General features: G+C 40.2%; 1 protein-coding gene across 4 annotated transcripts in view; it reads right to left on the reverse strand.

The window, feature by feature from the left end:
- Positions 1-7,458: 7,458 nt before the first annotated feature.
- Positions 7,459-20,863, reverse strand: part of HP1BP3 (heterochromatin protein 1 binding protein 3) — a 43,539-nt gene continuing 30,134 nt past the window's right edge. For 3 of the 4 annotated variants that reach the window (XM_012439986.3, XM_012439987.3, XM_064363384.1), the window contains 4 exons: positions 15,184-15,343; positions 12,875-12,986; positions 10,280-10,393; positions 7,459-9,830 (listed from right to left, as the gene is read on the reverse strand). In XM_012439986.3, the coding sequence (XP_012295409.1) occupies positions 9,536-9,830; positions 10,280-10,393; positions 12,875-12,986; positions 15,184-15,343 (681 nt within the window). In that variant the 3' untranslated portion in view covers positions 7,459-9,535. The remainder of the gene's footprint in view (positions 9,831-10,279; positions 10,394-12,874; positions 12,987-15,183; positions 15,344-20,863) is intronic. The other variant, XR_001105326.3, reaches the window with a different exon arrangement.

The following is a 20,863-nucleotide window of genomic DNA, read 5'->3' on the forward strand; positions in this document are numbered from 1 at the left end:
ACATGTTGATAGTTACTTTCACCTTTGAGCACTATCATTCCGTTCCCTCAGATGTACCCTGACGGCCATCCCTGCAATTTACCAACACTGTCCCCCAAAAATAAGTGACCTAGAACAGCGATTTTAAAAAACATTCCAAGCCAGGTGCAGTGACTCATGCCTGTAATCTCAATATTTTGGGAGGCTGAGGTGGGAGGATCACCTGAGGCCAGGAGTTCCAAACCAGCCCAGACAACACAGCAAGACTCTACAAAAAAAAAAAAAAAGAGTTAAAAATTAGCTGGGTGTGGCGACACACACCTATAGTCCCAGGTATTTGGAAGGCTGAGGTGGGAGGATCGCTTGAGCCCAAGAGTTTAAGGTTGCAGTGAGCTATGATCATGCCACTGCACACCAGCCTGGGTGACAGAGCAAGATACTGTCTCTAGAAATTAAAAAAAAAAAAATTCAGAGGCAATGTCATGAGCCAAACTGTCCTCTCTAAATTTTTATGTTGAAGTCCTAATCTCCAGGACCTCAGAATCGTATTGGGAGATGGGGTCTTTAAGGAGGTAATTAAGAGTTCATTAGTGTGGGTCCTAATCCAGTAACACTGGTGTCCTTATACGAAGAGGAAATCTGGACACGAGTACAGAAATAAGGTGACATAAATACACAGGGAGAAGACAGCCATTTGCAAGTCAAGGAGAAAACCCTAGAACAGATCCTTCCCTCAGGGACCTCGGGAGAAACAATCCTGCTTATTCCTTGATACTGGACCTCTAGCCTTCAGAACAGGAGAAAATTTCTGTTTAAACCTGTCTGTGGTATTTTGTTACGGCTCCCCCATCAAACTAATACAATGATTAAAAGATTTCTGGCCAGGCATGGTGGCATGTGCCTGTAGTCCCAGCTACTCAGGAGGCTGACCTAGGAGTTTGAGTCCAGCCTAGGCAACACAGTGAGACCCCATCTCTAAGAAACATAAGACTCCTTATCCATCAGGAAACAGGACACAACGCGGTACTGCTTAACTCTTCTTTTCCCTGTATATTCTTTTGGTTGGCAGAAAGCGTGGAGGTTACACAGAGAAATGTCAGAGCTGGAGGGGCTACAACAGATGATCTGAGTTCAACTCACTTTTCCAAAGAATCAGAAGGTTAAGTGACTTGGCCAAGGTAGCACTGCTAGTTCTCGTTCCAAAGGGGACACACTCTAGACAACTGTACCCTTTCGGAAGGACCCAGCCCCAGCTTCTTGTGTTTTCCAAGGAGAGTGAGTGACTGTACACACCTTGGGGATCAGACAGCAGAGCCTACCTGAAGCGCTCCTGCTGCTTTATTTCTGGGAAATCTCGTTTCATCTTACCAATTCTTGTGGGCTTCATACTTTCTTCCACTTGTGTCAATATTACCATGAAGCCACTCCCTGCAATATCTTTGAATAAAACTGATGCACCAGAAAGAGGCACCATGTTTCTGTTGTTCCTATGTGTATCCCATCTGAGATGCAAGGAAACAAGGAATGGTTTATAGTCCTTTCCCAACTGAAAAGCACATGTCTGGAAGAAGATGACTCCTTCCCAGAAATGCTTTTTACAAAGTTTGTTGCCTGAGACAAATAAAATAGAAGTCTTGCAATGCGTTTCAGAAAGTAATGAAAGGCAGGTGTTATCCATTATTAAAATAATGCCTATGCTGAAAAACTTAAGCTGGTATTCTTTAATGAAGATTTTAACAAATAAAGATTGCTCATCAAGTAGCTTCAGTTTTCTCTGTAGCTCTGCTCTTCATCTACACGGACAAGGGAGCCAACTGAGGCCCCAGGTTTGAGCCAGGTGGCAACTGATGGCTGCCTAGGCAGCTGGTGGCCACCGCTCAGAAGGAAATCACATCTCTTGTCCACCTGGCTTCTCTTCCCTGCTCCCTGGTTTTTGAAACTCAAGGCTGTATATGCTTCCTTTTTTGTTCTTGTTCATCTTTTACCAAGTAAGCTTCTAATAGTTTAATAACCTGATTTTAAAATCTGCGAGTGAAAAATCTGCTACCCACAATGCCCATTGATTTTTATGGCATGACCCTCTTCTACCTTCTTGTCAGAGTTTGCTGCTTGAGCTATCAGTGTACAAAATCACTAAAGGAGGCATGGAAGAAAGGTAGGTGGCCACACCTGGGTTTATATCTAACTCCATCACTTATTACATCTTTAATTTGGGGAAAATCAACTAAATTTATTTGCTTCTGAAAACTGAGGATATTTTCATTTATCTTTGAAAATATACCTGTGAGAATTTGAGGTAATGTGATTTAAAGCATCTAACAATAAGAAACTACAATTGAATTGAAACAAAACAGAATTTTGTGAGATTGGATGTTTTGGCTCTCTTATTCTGTAAAAAGTCTTCCCTAAAATACTAAATGAATTGCTAACTGTAGTGTAGTGAACATAGTTCAATACTTCTTTGGCATTGAAGACTCTCATGTTGTTTCTAGGTGTTATTCTGAAAAAACAAGGATTGTTAAAGTGAAGCCCATTTTACAGATGAGGAAATCAAGGCTCAGGGAGATTAAGTGGGTGGCCAAGGTCACACAGTTGGTTAAGTGACACAGTCCTCAGGGACCACCATGCAGGACCACAGTCACAGATATTAGGACACTGGACTGAGCAGTGTACTCCAATCAAAAGTTAACCTCAATTTGCAACTGACAAACATTTATTATTCTATAGACTGTATCGGCAAGTTTGAGTTACACAAACCGGTAAACAAGGAATTTAGGTCTGACAGAATAAATTCATCAGAGCAAAAGTTCTCAAGCAGAATGGATGAACAGGATGTAAAACTCTGGGAATTAGGAAAAAGAGCATTTATTTGTTGGTATTAGGCAAACAAAGCACACAAAGATAGGAGAGACTGATGACTAAGGTTTCTTTCAGAATGATAAATATAAGAGCTAGGATTTCTAACATTCCTGCTCACGATTACTAAGCAGATCCTGTGTCCAAAAAATTCAGTTGTCTGAGAAAATCCCCATTCTGGAATTTCTCTTGCTTCCTGGAATGTAAGTTCACAGTTTATATAAAGAAAGCTGCTCATTTAGCAACATGAAGTTCTGATAGAAGCTGTGGCTCCCGGAGGGGGAAAAGCTCTCACGAGTATCAGTATCCTGCAAACTGGACAAATTCATGGGATGACTTCTCCTACAATGAGTACACTGTGAGGAGACCAGTTTGTGTCCCACAACTAGAATATGAGAATGATCAAATACCTGCAGTGTCCTAAAAAAGACTTAAGGGATTGTTTACTAACTTGTGACATAAAAACGAACAAAAAACCCCGCAAAACTTAGGGCAGCCAAGATAGTACTTTCCAGTAATTCAAGGTCTAATTTTCAGTTATCAAAATTAAAACAAAAGGCACACTAACTTGACTATTGGCAAAGCTGACAGTAATTTCCAAGCCCTCTGCTCTCTTAAATATGTGGTTGGCCAGGCGCAGTGGCTCACACCTGTAATTCCAACACTTTGTGAGGCCAAGGCAGAAGGATCACTGGAGCCCAGAAGTTCAAGACCAGCCTGGGCAAGAGAGTGAGACTCCATCTCTATGAAAAATTAAAATAAATTAGCTGGGCATAATTTACTATAGCACGTGCCTGTGGTCCCAGCTATTTGAGAGGCTGAGGCGGGGAAGACTGCTTGAGTCTGGAAGGTTGAAGCTACAGTACACCACTGCATGCCAGCCTGGGTGACAGAGCAAGATCCTGTCTCAAAAAATAAAAATAAAGATAAATAAAAAATAAGTATGTCCTTTCCCTTCCATGACTAGAATATGGAGTCACTAGGCTGCAGCATAAGGGGAGAATTCAGAAGCTTGAAAAATTGTGGAGGAAAGCAAGACGGCTTGCATTCAGAGTGCCTGGGTTTTAATTCTGGCTTTGACACTTACTTACAACCTGGAACAAGTTACTTCACTCTGTGTCACGGTTTTCCCTTTTGTAAAATGGGGATAATAAACAATTCCCATCTCCAAGAGTTGCTAAGATTAAAATGAGATAATATGGCTGGGCACAGTGTGGCTCACACCTGTAATCCCCACACTTTGGGAGGCCAAGGCAGGAGGATCACCTGAGGTCAGGAATTTGTGACTAGCCTGGCCAACATGGTGAAACTCTTACTAAAAACACAAAAATTAGCTGGGCATGGTGGCACATGCCTGTAGTCCCAGCTACTCAGGAGGCTGAGGTGGGAGGACTGATCGAACCTGGGAGGTGGTGGCTGCAGTGAGCTGAGATAGCACCTCTTCACTCCAGCCTGGGCAACAGTGAGATTCCATCTCAAAAATAAATAAATAAATAAAAATAATATATGTACAGGGTCTGGCATGTGGAAGAAGTTCAGTTAGTGTTAGTTGCTATGACTATTACTATTTTTATTAATAAGCCAAACTTATAACTATACCTTATCAGGCACCACAGAGTTCTCTTTTGCTAAGCAAAGATTCAGTAGCAAACAGTGTTAATTATACATTATATACAATTAGCAGGAGAAAAGGGAGTTGTAATTTTTTTTTTTGAGATGGAGTTTCACTCTTCTTGCCCAGGCTGGAGTACAATGGCATGATCTCGGCTCACCACAACCTCCACCTCCTGGGTTCAAGTGATTCTCCTGTCCAAGCCGCCCGAATAGCTGGGGATTAAAGGGATGTGCCACCACACCCAGCTCATTTTGTATATTTAGTAGAGACAGGGTTTCTTCATGTTGGTCAGGCTAGTCTTGGACTCCTGACCTCAGGTAATCTGCCCGCCTTGGCCTCCCAAAGTGCTGGGATTACAGTCATGAGCCACCGCGCGCAACCTGAGAGTTGTAATTTTTAAGGAAAATTGCTTCAGCCTTTTGAGGCCTTCTTCTTTGACATACCAATGGTTGACAAGACAGAATTAAGAAAAGTTCTGGTTGAAAAGCTGATAAAATTGAATCATCAAAGGTAGAAAGTTTTTTAAACAGGAAAAAAGCCACTGAAGTTAACAATCTTATAGAAAATAACAGAAGAAAGAATAGGTCCAGGTGTGGTGACTCACGCCTGTAATCCTGGCACTTTGGAAAGCCCAGGTGGGAAGATCATGTGAGGCCAGGAGTTCAAGACCAGCCTGAGCAACATAAAAAAAAAAAAAACAAATTAGCCAGGCATGGTGATGCTTGCCTGTAGTCCCAGCTACTTGGGAGGTTGAGGTGGGAGAACTGTTTTGAGCACAGGAGTTCAAAGCTGCAGTTAGCCAAGATCACAGCACGCCACTACAGCCTAAGCAACACAGCAAACTCCATCACACACACACACACACACACACACACAAATAAAATATAGCTATAAAGATGGTAGAGATTAATTTCTTAAAAAAAGTAAATGATGCAGCTGATTAGGGGTACTGTTTAGCCATCTGTAATGGCTTCTAAACAAATCTTTGTCAAGTGGTTCCTAAGCCAAGAGCTTCAACAGTTCTGGTTCCCTAGCTTTAGCTCTGCAGAATTGAGTGACCATCTGTTCCACCATAAAAATGCAAAAGCAAATTCGACATGCTAGAAAGTAATGTCAACTAGAACCTCTGGGGAAACAGTTTAATGGTCTTTTCCAATTAAGAATAGAATTTCTCTCCTTTCATAGCTAAAATTAGAATTTTTGTTTACCCAAAGAAAGAAAAATTAACCAGGTTCTAAAGACAGAAGACCTTAACTATAATCCTAAATTTTTAAAGTTTCTCTTTGTTAGTTAAATGCAGTATTTAATGAACATGGCTGGTGAACTTCGTTCTCCTATCAAGATGGCAAGAGTATCAAGTCTAAGAGAGAATAATTTCATAGGCTCTTTAAAGTAAGTATTAAGAATTGGTTAGTAAACCTTGACAAGGGCTAACAAAATTTGAAAACACAGGAATGATGGAAAAACAAATGTCAAAAGGTATTAGCATATTGTTTAGTTCCTGTTTTCATGTCATTTTCCTGTTTATACCCAACAGACATGATTAAAATATACACCTGTTTCTAAGATTTAGACAGGACCAGGTTCCTTCAATTAAGTCCATGTGGGTGGTTAGTCAGGATCCATGTGCAATGAATGCTTCTGTCATAGTGCTAAGGGAAAGTCTCCACATTTCTCAGCAATGGTATCTTTTCTTTCTCATTTTGTAGGTTAAGAAGCCAATAATCTCTCTCCCAGCACTTTCTGAGACTCATTTATCTAAGATAGCTTGTAGGTAGTTTCAGAGTATATGAAACATTGTAAATGAGGTCATTAAGCCACTAACAGAGTACTGAAGCTATTGATCTATGCTAGAGATTTCTGGGATTACCTCTGGGGTTTATTGTTCCCCTTTCTGAACACAGAAGTAAAAACTTTGTGTTCTGCTCCTATGGAATGCCTGGAAGGAAAAAATCAAACATTCCTTTATCTGAATGTAAGTAAGGTGTGTCTCTTTGACAGTTATGGATTTCATGAAGAGTGCAATGACCCTCCTGTCTTTTCCCTTTCCATTACACTGAAACAAATTACCCTTAGAGTTAACAGAATGTTAAGAGTTGGAAGAAACTTTAAATGATGTAAACTTGTCACCCTATGCTTAAGTGCCTGGTGTGTAATACAGCTACCAGGTGATTATTCAGTAAGTTTTTTTTTTTTTTTTTTTTGAGATGGAGTTTCGCTCTTGTTACCCAGGCTGGAGTGCAATGATGCGACCTCGGCTCACCACAACCTCCGCCTCCTGGGTTCAGGCAATTCTCCTGCCTCAGCCTCCTGAGTAGCTGGGATTACAGGCACGTGCCACCATGCCCAGATAATTTTTTGTATTTTTAGCAGAGACGGGGTTTCACCATGTTGACCAGGATGGTCTCGATCTCTTGACCTCATAATCCACCCGCCTCGGCCTCCCAAAGTGCTGGGATTACAAGCGTGAGCCACCGCGCCCGGCCTCAGTAAGTTTTTTTAAACGCAATTATCATAAAGCAAACCAACCAACCTACATCTCCCAACTTTTTGATTCCAGAAGAGTACAGAATTCTGAGCACAGGTACCTAACATCCATACTATTAAGAATCATTACTTGCTAACAAGCACAAGAAAAATTACAATTACTTTCTAGAATTTGATGTCTAGGGTTTGTTATCTTTTATAGTACTACAATTTTTTCTAGTCCATGGACTTATCTGAATATTGAACATTTACTGATCATGAAAGATTGTACCCTATGATCTTGAAAACAGTCCTTAATAAAATACAAAATGATTTTTTAAACCTTTGATTCATTATGTAATTGTCATTCAACGTATCTGGAAAACATCGTTTACCCTCTAAGAATTCACAAGCTAGAGCTTGTATTTAAAAAGGAAAATGATGGTGTTCATTTCAAAGAGTAGAAGACTTAAAAGTGAGGGCGACACTTAGCTACTTCTGAGGATATACTATACTAGAAACTAATATAAGCTACAGTTGAGCAGCTTTTAAAATTTCATGTTTATTCATATTTTCAAAATATATGTACATAAAAAAAGGAAGATTTACAACAGGAAAGATTGCCTTACATGCAACACAAATTCCAATGAACTCATGATGGGATCACAGATGATTATGATCTAATTCAAGCCAATCTTCTCAAGTCCATTTCCCAGCCATACTTAGGCTACAGAAGGGATCCCAGGAGACAAAGGTGGAATGAATAAGAAACAAACATCTTTTGCCTCTGGCAGTACTCAGGAGGGCCAGAAGATGTACTTCAAAAAGTTTAAGACAATTAATATGTCAAGTGCCACAGGGAAGAGAAATGATAACCAGAAATTGGTATTTCTAGCTAGTACTATATTTAACACAACTTCACAATACTAAAACAAATACAAATAAGAAAGGTAGTTGGGCTTCATTTACTTTTTTTCCTTTTCTTTTTAATATCTCAAAAAGAAAGCCACTTGCTTGATATCAAAAGTGCTGTGGAAAGAAAGGAGGGGGGAAAAAACCACAAATGAATGTGGAATCTCATTTATTTTAGCAAATTTTGTATTTTTCCACTTAACATTTCTACATTGGCAATGATGTAACTCTCCAACATTTCCTTATAAAAAAGGCAAACAAGAACTGACAACTCATGCTCCAAATATTAAAAAGTATATTTAAACATATGATCAAGAAGATTTGGGCTGGGTGAGGTGGCTCACTCCTATATCCCAGCACTTTGGGAGGCCGAGGCAGGCAGATCACAAGGTCAGGAGATCGAGACCATCCTGGCTAACATGGTGAAACCGTATCCACTAAAAATACAAAAATTTAGCCGGGCATGGTAGCATGCGCCTGTAGTCCTAGGTACTTAGGAGGCTGAGGCAGGAGAATCGCTTGAATTGGGAGGCAGAGGCTGCAGTGAGCCGAGATCATACCCTGCACTCCAGCTTGGGAGACAGAGTGAGACTCCGTCTCAAAAAAAAAAAAAAAAGATTTGTTTTGATTTTTGGTAACACAGGTGACACCAAAAAATCACAAAATCAATGTATTTCTGTACTTCCCTTCCAGTCAAAGATCAAATGGTATAGGCTGGGCATGGTGGCTCACTCCTGTAATCCCAGAACTCTGGGAGGCTGAGACAGGTGATTATCCGAGGTCAGGAGTTCGAGACCAGCCTGGCCAACATGGTGAAACCCCATCTCTACTAAAAATACAAAAATTAGTTGGGTGTGGTGGTACACACACGTAAACCCAGCTACTTGGGAGGCTGAGGCAGGAGAATTGCCTGAACCCAGGAGGAAGAGGTTGCAGTGAGCCAAGAGTGCACTACTGCACTCCAGGGTGCCTGAGCAAGACTCCGTCTCAAACAACAACAACAACAACAAAAAACCAAGTGGTATAGAGAACTTGTGCTTGCTGTTAAGGGAATGCAATGCTTTGGGCCAGTGAAAAATACCTAGAAATTCATCAATATGAAAAGTAGCCGAAAGGAGTTATATACCTTCAAAATCTAATGAGATCACACTGTTTTTGGCTTACTCCCAAAGCTGTCTCTGTGTTTACATTGGAGAGAAAAGGTTAGTGGAGTGGTTTTTATAAATAAGATTAATTATTACAGCTATAACTGAATTCTCCAGGCAGGAGGCTTTACAACTCAGTCAGTGCTATACTGCACCTCTTTTTTACTTCCAGCACCTGACTGGCACACCATTCTTTATGCTTTCTAAAAATATAAAAATCTTTGCAACTGTTTAGATAAAATTGGAAGAAAAAAAAAGGCAAAGCTGACCATAAAACGATAGGGGGCTCAGGGAGGGGGAGAAAAAGGACAGGTATAGATTATATAGTTAGGAAAGTCCAGGATTATTGCAGAAATTTAAATGAACAAGGGAAAAGGCAGGCACCAAGAACAGCACCTAAAGCTAGCAAATGCCTAACTGGTTTCTTTATAGTCCCTCCCTACAGTGTTCATAGGGGAGGAAAATAATGTAATTTGAAAAGCATCAAAACTAAACAAATGCACACTGACCTTAGAAAATAAGATTTTGAATTTCATCATGATACCCTTTTGTCCTATAAAATTTACTTTTTCACTTTGAAAGACTTCTTCATGGTGGATTTGCCCTTGCCCGGCAATTTTACTTCCTTTCTTGCACTGGTTGCAGGCTTCTTTGAGGAGCCACCACTAGGTTTCTTGATGACTGTGGGTGAAGGTCTGGCTTTCTTGGCAGGAGTTTTGGCCTTAGGAGGGGCTTTCTTGGGCAAGGGCCTAGCCTTCCCCCGCTGGGCAGCTGAGACTTTAGGTGCAGGTTTGGACCCTCTCTGCTTCACAGACGCAGCCTTCCCTGAGGACTTGGCTGGGGTTTTCTTCTGCAACCTGTGAGAACCAAAGGGCAAAGGCTATCACTTAGTACATAAGAGATTCGTTTTGCTGGGACAACCAGATGCCTTCTAAAGAGAAATGGTATACGAAATGGTCACTTATGTTAAGAATAGGAATGTGACAATTTTTTACTAGAGGACTGTATACAAATTAGACCAATTCATAAAGTCTAGACATAATTTTATGACGTTTTCTTAGGGAAATATGGAATTATTTTTCTTTGAATAACTAAACTATGGATATATATATACATAGACACTTGCTCTAAAAGTCTGGAGTCCTTGATTTTCAAGGGAGAAGATAAATCCAAATTTATATAAAGAATGTGAAGGATCCAGAGTTTCTGAAACACTTTTTTTAGCTTCAGCCCCTCCTATTAGTACTATTTTTCAACTCTAAGATATTCAGTGTCCTCCCTACAAGGGATTTTCATATGACCACACCTTCTCTTAGGTGGTGGCTCTTCATCCTCAGAGTCTTCTTCTGATGACTCATCTTCATCTTCATCCTCATCTCTAGAATCATCTGGCTCTTTCTTTGGAAACAGAACTCCTGGGCTATGGGGGAAAAAATTAGATAAAACACAAGTCTCATATAGGACAAGAAAAATAATGTGAACCTAGGTACTCTTACCTGGACATTACCCACTTCTTCCCACCCCTCCCAAAAATGTCAAGTTAGGTTACATATATCCGGTTACAATCTACCCTGTTTTGAAAATACATACAAAGTTATGCCAAATCTATAAAAGTCCTGGACCATACCTAATTCTATATCCGCTACTTAATAAAATTAACCCACAATCAATTTATTTAGTAAACAGTTACTTAAACTCCTGTGTCTGGCACTGTATTAGTCAATGAGTACACAGCAATGAACAGTCTGCATGGCAATACACATTTTACCCTCGCAATACTGGCAAAAGACTTCCAAGTCTTAAAAAAAAGACCAAAGTCCTAAATCTCTTCAAAGCTTTAGAGAAATTTGACAAGGGTTTCCTAAACTCTTTTTTTGTCCTTCATGGTATGAATCTTGATTATTTTGATTAACATCTTTAAATGATAACATACGTGTGTGTGTGTGTGTGTGTGTCTTGTTTTTAAGAGACAGGGTCTTGTGTTGCCCAGGCTGGACTCAAATTCCTAGGCTCAAGGGATCCTCCAACCTCACATTCCAAAGTGGCTAGGACTACAGGTGCATCCCACCACACCTGGCAGAATATAACATTTGTGTGTGTGACTTGGGGAATTAAATTTAATGTTTAATGTTTGAAAAATTCATGTAACATATATTCAGCCAAGTTACACTTATGTGTTTACAGAAATAACAAAAGAAAGTTACACAATAGTCTTGCTAAATAAAATAGAGTCTTAGTGGTGTATGTTATATACTTTACTGGAAATCAAAAGGCTTTAGCACCAGTGCATGAAACAATGCTTGGCCCACAGGAGGTGCTCAATAGATTTTTTGTTTCTTTTCTTTGAGACGAAGTTTCACTCGTTGCCCAGGCTGGAGTTTAATGGTGCAATTTCGGCTCAGTGCAACCTCCGCCTCCCAGGTTGAAGTGATTCTCCTGTCTCAGCCTCTTGAGTAGCTGGGATAACAGGCAACTGCCAGCACGCCCAGCTAATTTTGTATTTTTTTACTAGAGATGGGGTTTTTCCATGTTGGTCAAGACGAACTCCTGACCTCAGGTGATCTGCCTGCCTCGGCCTCTCAAAGTACTGGGATCACAGGCGTGACCCACTGTGCCCAGCCCACATTTTTTTGTTTCAAAGAATAAATAAGGTATTTACAAGAGACAAGTTTTCAAATAAGTGCCCCTGTCTTTACAGTATGAAGGCAGAGTTAAGATTCCTGGAAACAGTCAACGTTCTTCCCACTTGGTATTGGATAATTAAAGTGTATACATCTAATCCTATCACTCTGAGAGGCTGAGGGAGGAGGACTGCTTGAGCTCAGGAATTCAATACCAGCCTAGGTAACATGGCAAGACCTCATCTCTACAAAAAACACAAAAATTAGCCAGGTGTGATGGCACACACCTGTAGCCCCAGCTACTTGGGAAACTGAGGTGGGAGGATCACTTGAGCCCAGGAAACGGAGGTTGTAGTGAGCTGAGATTGCACCACTGGTCCAGCTTAGGCGACAGTGAGACCTTGTCTCAAAAAACAAAATCTTATACATAATCCTCTAAGAACCTGTCATTATCATTTACTTGATAAAGAAGAAACAAACATCAAAATGACCATCCAAGGATCTCAAATAATCTGATGCCTAGCTAACATCCCCATTCTTATACAAAAACCTTTGCTCCAAAATAATACTGCTTTAAGTCATCTTTATTTTCAAATACAGTTGACCCTTGAACACAGGTTTGAAATGCATGAGCCCACTTTACATGTGGATTTTTTTTCAACCAGACACAGATCAGAAGTACAGTATTCACAGGATGTGAAGCCTGCATACAAAGAGGATAGACTTGGCCAGGCGTGATGGCTCACACCTGTAATCCTAGCACTTTGGGAGGCAGAGGTGAACGGATCACACGAGGTCAGGAGTTCAAAACCAGACTGGCCAACGTGGTGAAACTCCATCTCTACTAAAAATACAAAAATTTGCTGGGCGTGGTGGCAGGCGCCTGTAATCCCAGCTACTTGAGAGGCTGAGACAGACAATCACTTAAACCCGGAGGCGGAAGTTGCAGTGAGCTGAGATCACGCCACTGCACTCCAGCCTGGGCAACAAAGAGCAAAATTCCGTCTCAAAAAACAAAATAAAACAAAATAAAAACCTAAAACAAACCAAAAAACACAAAAAATAGGACAGACTTTTCAGAAACATGAATTCCACAGGGTTGAGTACATGCACATTTGGGTATGTGGGCAATTCTGAAACCAATCACCCATACATAACAAAGGACGACTGTAACTCCAGTTCACTCTAACAGTAATGAGGGTAAAATAAGTTAAATCAAGTGTGTAACCTAGAATCAGATTATAAATTTACAGTGATCTATTACGGGGCTAAGTGCTTACCTGGGATAATAGGGAAAACAGAGCTGGAAGGTGCCACTGAAACCTTTCCCAGAGATCTGTTCCATCCACCCATTCTTTTCGCATTTCTGCAGGGTTTTTTTCAGCAAATGCACTGAATAAAAAAATTCAGAAACGAAAGTTATCTAGTTATTCAGACTAGGTAATTCCCTAAACCACAAACAGATGTCCATCAATTGGCATCAACTTAATGTCCTGTCACATACAGTAATTGACATACGCTAAGTGAATCCTATGTGTTCAAAGGTATTTAATTCATCAAACATTTAGTGCTCCTAAATCTGGCAAGAGTTAAATTACACACACACACACACACACACACACACACACACACACACACGCGTATTTTTTAATTTTTTAAAATATAGAGACTTAGTTTCACTATGTTGCCCAGGCTGGTCTCAAACTCCTGGGCTCAGGCAATACTCCCACCTTGGCCTCCCAAAGTGCTGGGACTCCAGGCATGAGCCACCAGACATGGCAAGTGTTATAATGAAAAGACATATTAGAGACCATCGAGTCAAACTGACTTGCTCTAAGGTAGCACATAAACAGCAGACCTAAAACTAAATATTTATTTCAATTCATTCATTCATTTAAGACAGGCCTAATCTTGTGAGATACTGGATATTTCGATTCATTTAAACATCTATTGTGTACCTTATAGGTATTGATAATCATCTAGAAGAAAATCTTTTTTTTTTTTTTTTGACATGGAGTCTTGCTCTGTCACCAGGCTGGAATGCAGTGGTGTGATCTCGGCTCACTGTAATCTCCACCTCCCAGGTTCAAGCAATTCCCCTGCCTCAGCCTCTTGTGTAGCTGGGACTACAGGTGCATGCCACCAGGCCTGGCTAATTTTCTATACTTTAGTAGAGACAGGGTTTCACCATGTTGGCCAGGATGGTCTTGATCTCCTCACCTTGTGATCTGCCTGCCCTGGCCTCCCAAAGTGTTGGGATTACAGGTGTGAGCCACTGTGCCCGGTGTAGGAGAGTATCTTATCAAGATGAACAGAACCAATTTTTCATAAATCAGTAAACAGTAACAAAACAGTATCATGGCTCCTGAATTCCTTCATTCTCATCTTTCTTACAAAGACATATCCAAATTTTATGGTGATTCAGTATCCAAAAAACAGCTATAAATATCAGTGAAACTGAAAGGCTTCTTAACCAAATTCATCTTCTCTTAAAACATTTGGAAACAGAAAATCACGAAATAGTCTAAAAGGATCAATATGCATATATACAATATGTACAATAAGAAAAGATAAAAATAGCAGTTTTCAAAGTAGGTAAGAAGAAAACAATCAGAAAAGCATTCCTTCATAATGTTTAAATATACATACTGGCCAGACGTGGTGGCACATGCCTCTAATCCCAGCACTTTGGGATCACTTGAGGCCAGGAGTTTGAAACCAGCGTGGGCAACATAGCAAGACCACCCCAAATTTAAAAATTAGCCAGGTGTGGTGGTGTATGCCTGTAGTCCCAGCTATCGAGGAGGCTGAGGCAGGAGGATCACCTGAGCCCAGGAGTTTGAGGCTGCAGTGACCTATGATGGAGCCACTGTACTTTTAGTAGAGGCAAAGCAAGATCTGCCTCTGAAAACAAAAACCAAAACAAAACAAATTGCATATATGTTAAAAGTCAATATTAAGACATCAAAATTACCTTTTTATTTACAATAACATATTCTGGCTTGTCTTCTTCTGTTAAACTTAATTTCCACATCCCTCACCCTACATCACTGCCTCTTCTAGTAGTTCACTGAGAAGTCACCCAATCTCACCAATCCGTATGTGATAATGCTGATAAGGCAGGGTGTCTCATCTCAAATCACCACCTCCTAGAGTAAATATACTTTACTGAAATAAAGTATTTTCTGATGTGGGGCTTAAGTCAGTAAGAAATAATCTAAGTAGTAAGTATTTTAAAATTCTGGCTTAGTTTCAAAGTAAATTGAGATGTTTTAGGTAAACATTCCAAAGAAGGAAAAAATATACTATAATTCAGAGGTGCTTTGAACCTAGGTTTATCTAAATTACAATAAGTATCAGAAAAATCTCCACAGTAAAGTAAATCAACTTCTTATAAGTAGATGCTTTAAATAAAGAATTCAGTTTTGATTATTTGTTTTTCTTTTTGTAAATATTAAATTTGTAAAGCTGTTCCCTCTTGGTTTTCACAGTCAGTAGTTAATACTTTCACATTAATAGCATGATCACTATGGTTTTTTCAAAAGAAAATTCTCCTAATCCCAGTTAAAGATACACAACTGAGTCTTACTTTGATAATTAGAATTGCTTCCTGGGTGATTCTCTAGGACATATTTCTTCAGAGCAGTGGTAGAGCAGGTCTTCGGCTCATTCATGGCAGCAATGGCAGACAAGATTGCATATTCCATCAGGCTTCCACCAAGCAGGGGTTTCTCCCCTGATTTCTTCAGCTGTTTTCCAAGGAGGAAGAGAAAAGCATCAAGACAACACTCTCCCAAAGCAGGTCAAGACAAGACTCCTCTGCACCAGGTGGGTCGGAGTTCCTGCATTAGCACAGATACGTTTTACAATAAATTGTCAGCTTAGGGACTTTCTCTTCCCATTCACCAGGTATTCATTCTGAGAAGTCTCAACCCTCTTATGGATATTTTCTCCTTCCATTTACCCTCTATCTGACCTAAGAGCCAACGTAATCCAAAGATACCAACAACTGTACCCCAATAAGCAGGTCAACCAGTTATGTCCCTAATAAACTAAGATTCTTTTGGCTGGGTACTCATGCCTGTAATCCCAGCACTTTGGGAGGCAGAGGCAGGCAGTCACTGAAGGCCAGGAGTTCGAGACCAGCCTGGCGAACATGGCAAAAACCCGTGTCTACTAAAAATATAAAAAAAAATAGGCCGGGCGCGGTGGCTCACGCCTGTAATCCCAGCACTTTGGGAAGCTGAAGCGGGTGGATCACGAGGTCAACAGATCGAGACCATACTGGTCAACATGGTGAAACCCCATCTCTACTAAAAATACAAAAAATTAGCTGGGCATGGTGGCGTGTGCCTGTAATCCCAGCTACTCAAGAGGCTGAGGCAGGAGAATTGCCTGAACCCAGGAGGCGGAGGTTGCGGTGAGCCAAGATCGCGCCATTTCACTCCAGACTGGGGTAACAAGAGCGAAACTCCATCTCAAAAAAAAAAAAAAAAAATTAGCTGGGTGTGGTGGTGGGTGTCTGTGGTCCCAGTCAGTTGGGAGGCTGAGGCAGGAGAATCACTTGACCCAAAGAGGCAGATGTTGAGTGAGCTGAGATCATGCCACTGCATCCAGCCTGGGTGACAGAGCAAGATTCTGTCAAAAAAAAAAAAAAAAAAAGATTCCTTTATTTGAGAATAGTTCCTTTTTCTCAAGAAAATGAAGTACAGCTGACCACTTAATACAACACAATTTTATCTGTGCTGGTCCACTTATATGTGGATTTTCTTCTGCCTCTGCCTGCCACCCCAAGACAGCAAGACCAACACCTCCTTGTTCTCCTAAGCCTACTCGACTCGAAGATGACAAGGATAAATACATTTATGATCATTCTCTTCCACTTAATGAACAGTAAATATATTTTCTCTCTTTTTTTTTGAGACGGAGTTTCGCTCTTGTTACCCAGGCTGGAGTGCAATGGCGCAATCTCAGCTCACCGCAACCTCCGCCTCCTGGGTTCAGGCAATTCTCCTGCCTCAGCCTCCTGAGTAGCTGGGATTTCACCATGTTGACCAGGATCGTCTCAATCTCTTGACCTCGTGATCCACCCGCCTCAGCCTCCCAAAGTGCTGGGATTACAGGCGTGAACCACCGCGCCCGGCCCATATTTTCTCTTTTTTTGAGATGGAGTCTCACTCTGTCGCCCAGGCTTGAGTGCAATGGCGCAGTCTTGGCTCGTTGCTACCTCTGCCTACTGGGTTCAAGCATTTCTCCTGCCTCAACCTCCTGAGTAGCTGGGATTACAGGCACCCACCACCACACTTGGCTAATTTATGTATTTTTAGTAGAGATGTGGTTTCACCATATTGGCCAGGCTGGTCTTGAACTCTTGACCTCAGGAGATGGACCCGCCTTCGCCTCCCTTAAGTGAGCCACCACGCCTAGACCATATTTTCTCTTTCTTAGGATTTTCTCAGTAACATTGTCTTTTCTCTAGCTTGCTTTATTGTAAGAGTACATTATTAATACATACAACATATGCAATATGTATTAGCTGTTAAGGCTTCTCATCAATAGTAGGCTATTAATAGTCAAGCTTTTTGGGAATCTAAAGTTATACATGAATTTTTTACTGCATGGGGTATCTGCACCCTTAAACAGTATATTGTTCAAGGGTCAACTGTAGTTATAAAAAAATAATAAATAGCCCTTTTAATCCTATGAGGAAAATAGCAAAGAAAAATTTTGATAAATATTTAGGGTATCAGGGAGCACAGTGGTTCAGGCTAATGAGGAAGCACTGTTTGAGGCCAAGGGTTCAAGACCAACCTGGGCAACATAGCAAGACCCTCTCTCTACTAAAAATAAAAAAACTAGCTATGAATGGTGGCATGCCTATAGTCCTAGCTACATGAAAGGCTGAGGTGGGAGGATGGCTTAAGCCTAGGAAGTTGAGGCTACAGTGAGCTATGATTACACCACTGTACTCCAGCCTGAGTGACAGACCAAGACCCTGTCTCTAAAAATAAATAAATAAATATACTAAAAAATATTTTAGAGTATCATACAAAAGAAAATTACATAACATAATTTGAAAATGAAAGGTGTAGGAACAAAGGTTAGCAATAAAAAGCAAAAAGGGAAAAGGAGAAAATCAGAAATGCTCCACAAAACTGGTTAGTGGTTCCCAAAGAATAGTCCACAACCTTCTGGGGTTCCTGACACCCTTTCAGAAGATCTCCAAGGTCAAAACTATTTGCATAATAAAACTAAGATGGGTCAGGCGTGGTTGCTCACGCCTGTAATCTCAGCACTTTTGGGAGGCAGAGGTGGGCGGATCATTTGAGGTCAGGAGTTCATAACCAGCCTGGCCAACATGGTGAAGTCCCATCTCCACTAAAAATACAAAAATTAACCAGGCAGGCACCTGTAGTCTCAGCTATTCTGAAGACTGAGGCAGGAGAATTGCTTGACCCTGGGAGGCGGAGGTTGCAAAGCCAAGAGGGCACCACTGTACTCCAGCCTCAGTGTTACAGCGAGACTCTGTCTCAAAAAACAACAAACTCAAACAGAAAAACAAAATCTTAAGATGTTATCTGCTTTTTCACTTTTTTTTTTTTTTTTGAGACAGAGTTTCGCTCTGTTGCCCAGGCTGGAGTGCAATGGCACAGTCTCGGCCCAATGCAACCTCCACCTCCCAGGTTCAAGTGATTCTCCTGCGTCAACCTCCCGAGTAGCTGGGGTTACAGGCGCCTGCCACCACACCTGGCTAACTTTTGTATTTTTAGTAGAGACGGGGTTTCACCATGTTGGCCAGGCTGGCCTCAAACTTCTGACCTCAACTGATTCTCCTGCCATGGCATCCCAAAATGCTGGGATTACAGACATGAGCCACTACATCTGGCCTTTCCACTGTCTTGACATTTGCACTGATGGTGCAGAAGCAATGGTGGGTAAAACGGCCGTCAGCTTACCACAGATCAAGGCAGAGGCACAAAAATGTGGTTACTGTCTTCTTCATTACTATGTCCTTACGGTTTAAAAAAAGAGAACCAATTCACTTAGGAATGCCCTTGATAAAGTACTAAATATTATTTTATTAAATTTAAACTTTTGAATGTGTCTTTAGAATATTTTATGGGATGAAACAGCAACACATAACCCGTATCTGCTACATACGTAGACATGACGGTATCCAGGAAAAGCACTTGTGTAATTATTAGAGTTATAAGCTGAATTAGCTACATTTTTCTTGGAATATTTTTTTTACTTGAAGAAATAACTGACAGCTACACTACCATTATTCAGACACTTGGTTATGAGGTAGACAATATCTTGAAAATGAACTAAAAGAGTTTGTCATGTCAAAACATAATGGTATTTGTTGCCAATGATAAAATTCAAACTTTCAAGAGAAAATTTAAATTCTGAAAAACCTGTGTTCAAAACTGTGAGTTTGTTATCTTCCCAATACTTAAATAATGTTCTTCTAAGATCAGTGGCCAATACCAATGATTGTGATTTTTGTTATAATATATAATGATATGCCAACATTTGGAAAATTTATGTAACTCTGAGCCATTATTTTTCAAATGACCAATGTACTGTGCTATAAAATTATGCAGGATTAAAATATCTATTCAAAGTTCAATGAATTTTAAGGTAACATAGTACAAGAAATTCACTGATTATGGTTTCAGGTTCCACAAGGCAACTAAACTTTAAGGAATTTACCACAAAATTAATAATGTTAACAGACCATGTGAACAAAGGACACAAACCACAAATCATCTCAATAGACACTGAAAAAGCATTTGACAAATCCAACAGCCATTCGTGGGGGAAAAAAAAAAAAGAACAAAAACTCCCAATAAACTAATAATATAGAAAGGAACTTGCTCAACCTGACAATAGGCATTTATGAAAAACCTACAGCTAACTTAATGGTGAAAGACTGAATGCTTTCTCTCCAGGATGGGGAACAAGGCAAAGATATCTGCTGTTACCATTTCTATTCAACACTGTAATAGAAGTTTTATCGAGAGCAATCAAGCAATAAAAAGAAGTAAAAGACATCCAGATTGGACGGAAAAAAGTAAAATGGTCTTTATTTGCAGATAACAAATCCTGTATATAGTAAACCGTAAGGAATTCACAAAGAAACTACTAGAACTGGTGAGTTCAGTAAAGATGAAGGATACAAGAGCAATGGACAATTCAACTGTATTTCTACAGGTTAGCATGAACAACCTGAAAACAAAAATTAAAAACCACTTCCACCATTCATGATAGCATGGAAAAAGAATAAAATACTTGGCAATAAATTTAACAAAAAAAATTCAAGAGCTGTACCCTTAAAACTACAAATCACTGCTGAGAGAAATTGAATAAAGAGACATTCTGTGTCATGGATTGGAAAATTCAACATTGTAAAGACAGTGAGTCTCCCCAAATGGATCTATAGGCTCAATGCAATTTCTACCAAAACTCCAGCTGTTTCTGTTTTCTTTTTTGGGGGAGGGGGGAGCAGAAATGGACAATTTGAATGGAAATTTACAGGACCCATAATAATCAAAACATTCCTGAAAAAGATAGAGGGCTTATAATTCTAGTTTTCAAAATTCACTATAAAGGTATAGTTATTTTTTATTTTATTTTATTTTTTTTGAGACGGAGTTTCTCTCTTGTTATCCAGGCTGGAGTGCAATGGCACGATCTCAGCTCACCACAACCTCCGCCTCATGGGTTCAGGCAATTCTCCTATCTCAGTCTCCTGAGTAGCTGGGATTACAGACACGTGCCACCAGGCTCAGCCAATTTTTTGTATTTTTAGTAGAGACGGGGTTTCACCATGTTGACCAGGATGGTCTCGATCTCTTGACCTCGTGATCCACCCGCCTCAGCCTCCCAAAGTGCTGGGATTACAGGTGTGAGCCACCGCGCCCGACCCAAAGCTACAGTTATTAAGACAGTGTGGTACTGGCATGAAGGATACACACAGAGAAGAACAACAGAGAACTCAGAATCCAGAAATAAACCTTTGTATTTGTGTCAATTGATTTTCATAAGATGCTAAGGCAATTCAATAAGGACAGTTTTTTCAATAAAAGGTGCTGGAATAATCAGATACTCACATGCAAAAAGACAAATTATACCCTTACCTCATACTATAAACAAAGCAATATAGATCACAGACCTAAATATAAGAGCCCAAACTATAAAACTCTTAAAGCATAGGAGTAAATTTTCATTACCTTTAGTTAGGCAATGTTTCTTAGATAACCATA

This window comes from Aotus nancymaae, unplaced genomic scaffold, assembly GCF_030222135.1.
Source record: "Aotus nancymaae isolate 86718 unplaced genomic scaffold, 86718_ANA_hifiasm-v0.15.2.pri h1tg000053l, whole genome shotgun sequence".
Taxonomy (NCBI): domain Eukaryota; kingdom Metazoa; phylum Chordata; class Mammalia; order Primates; family Aotidae; genus Aotus; species Aotus nancymaae.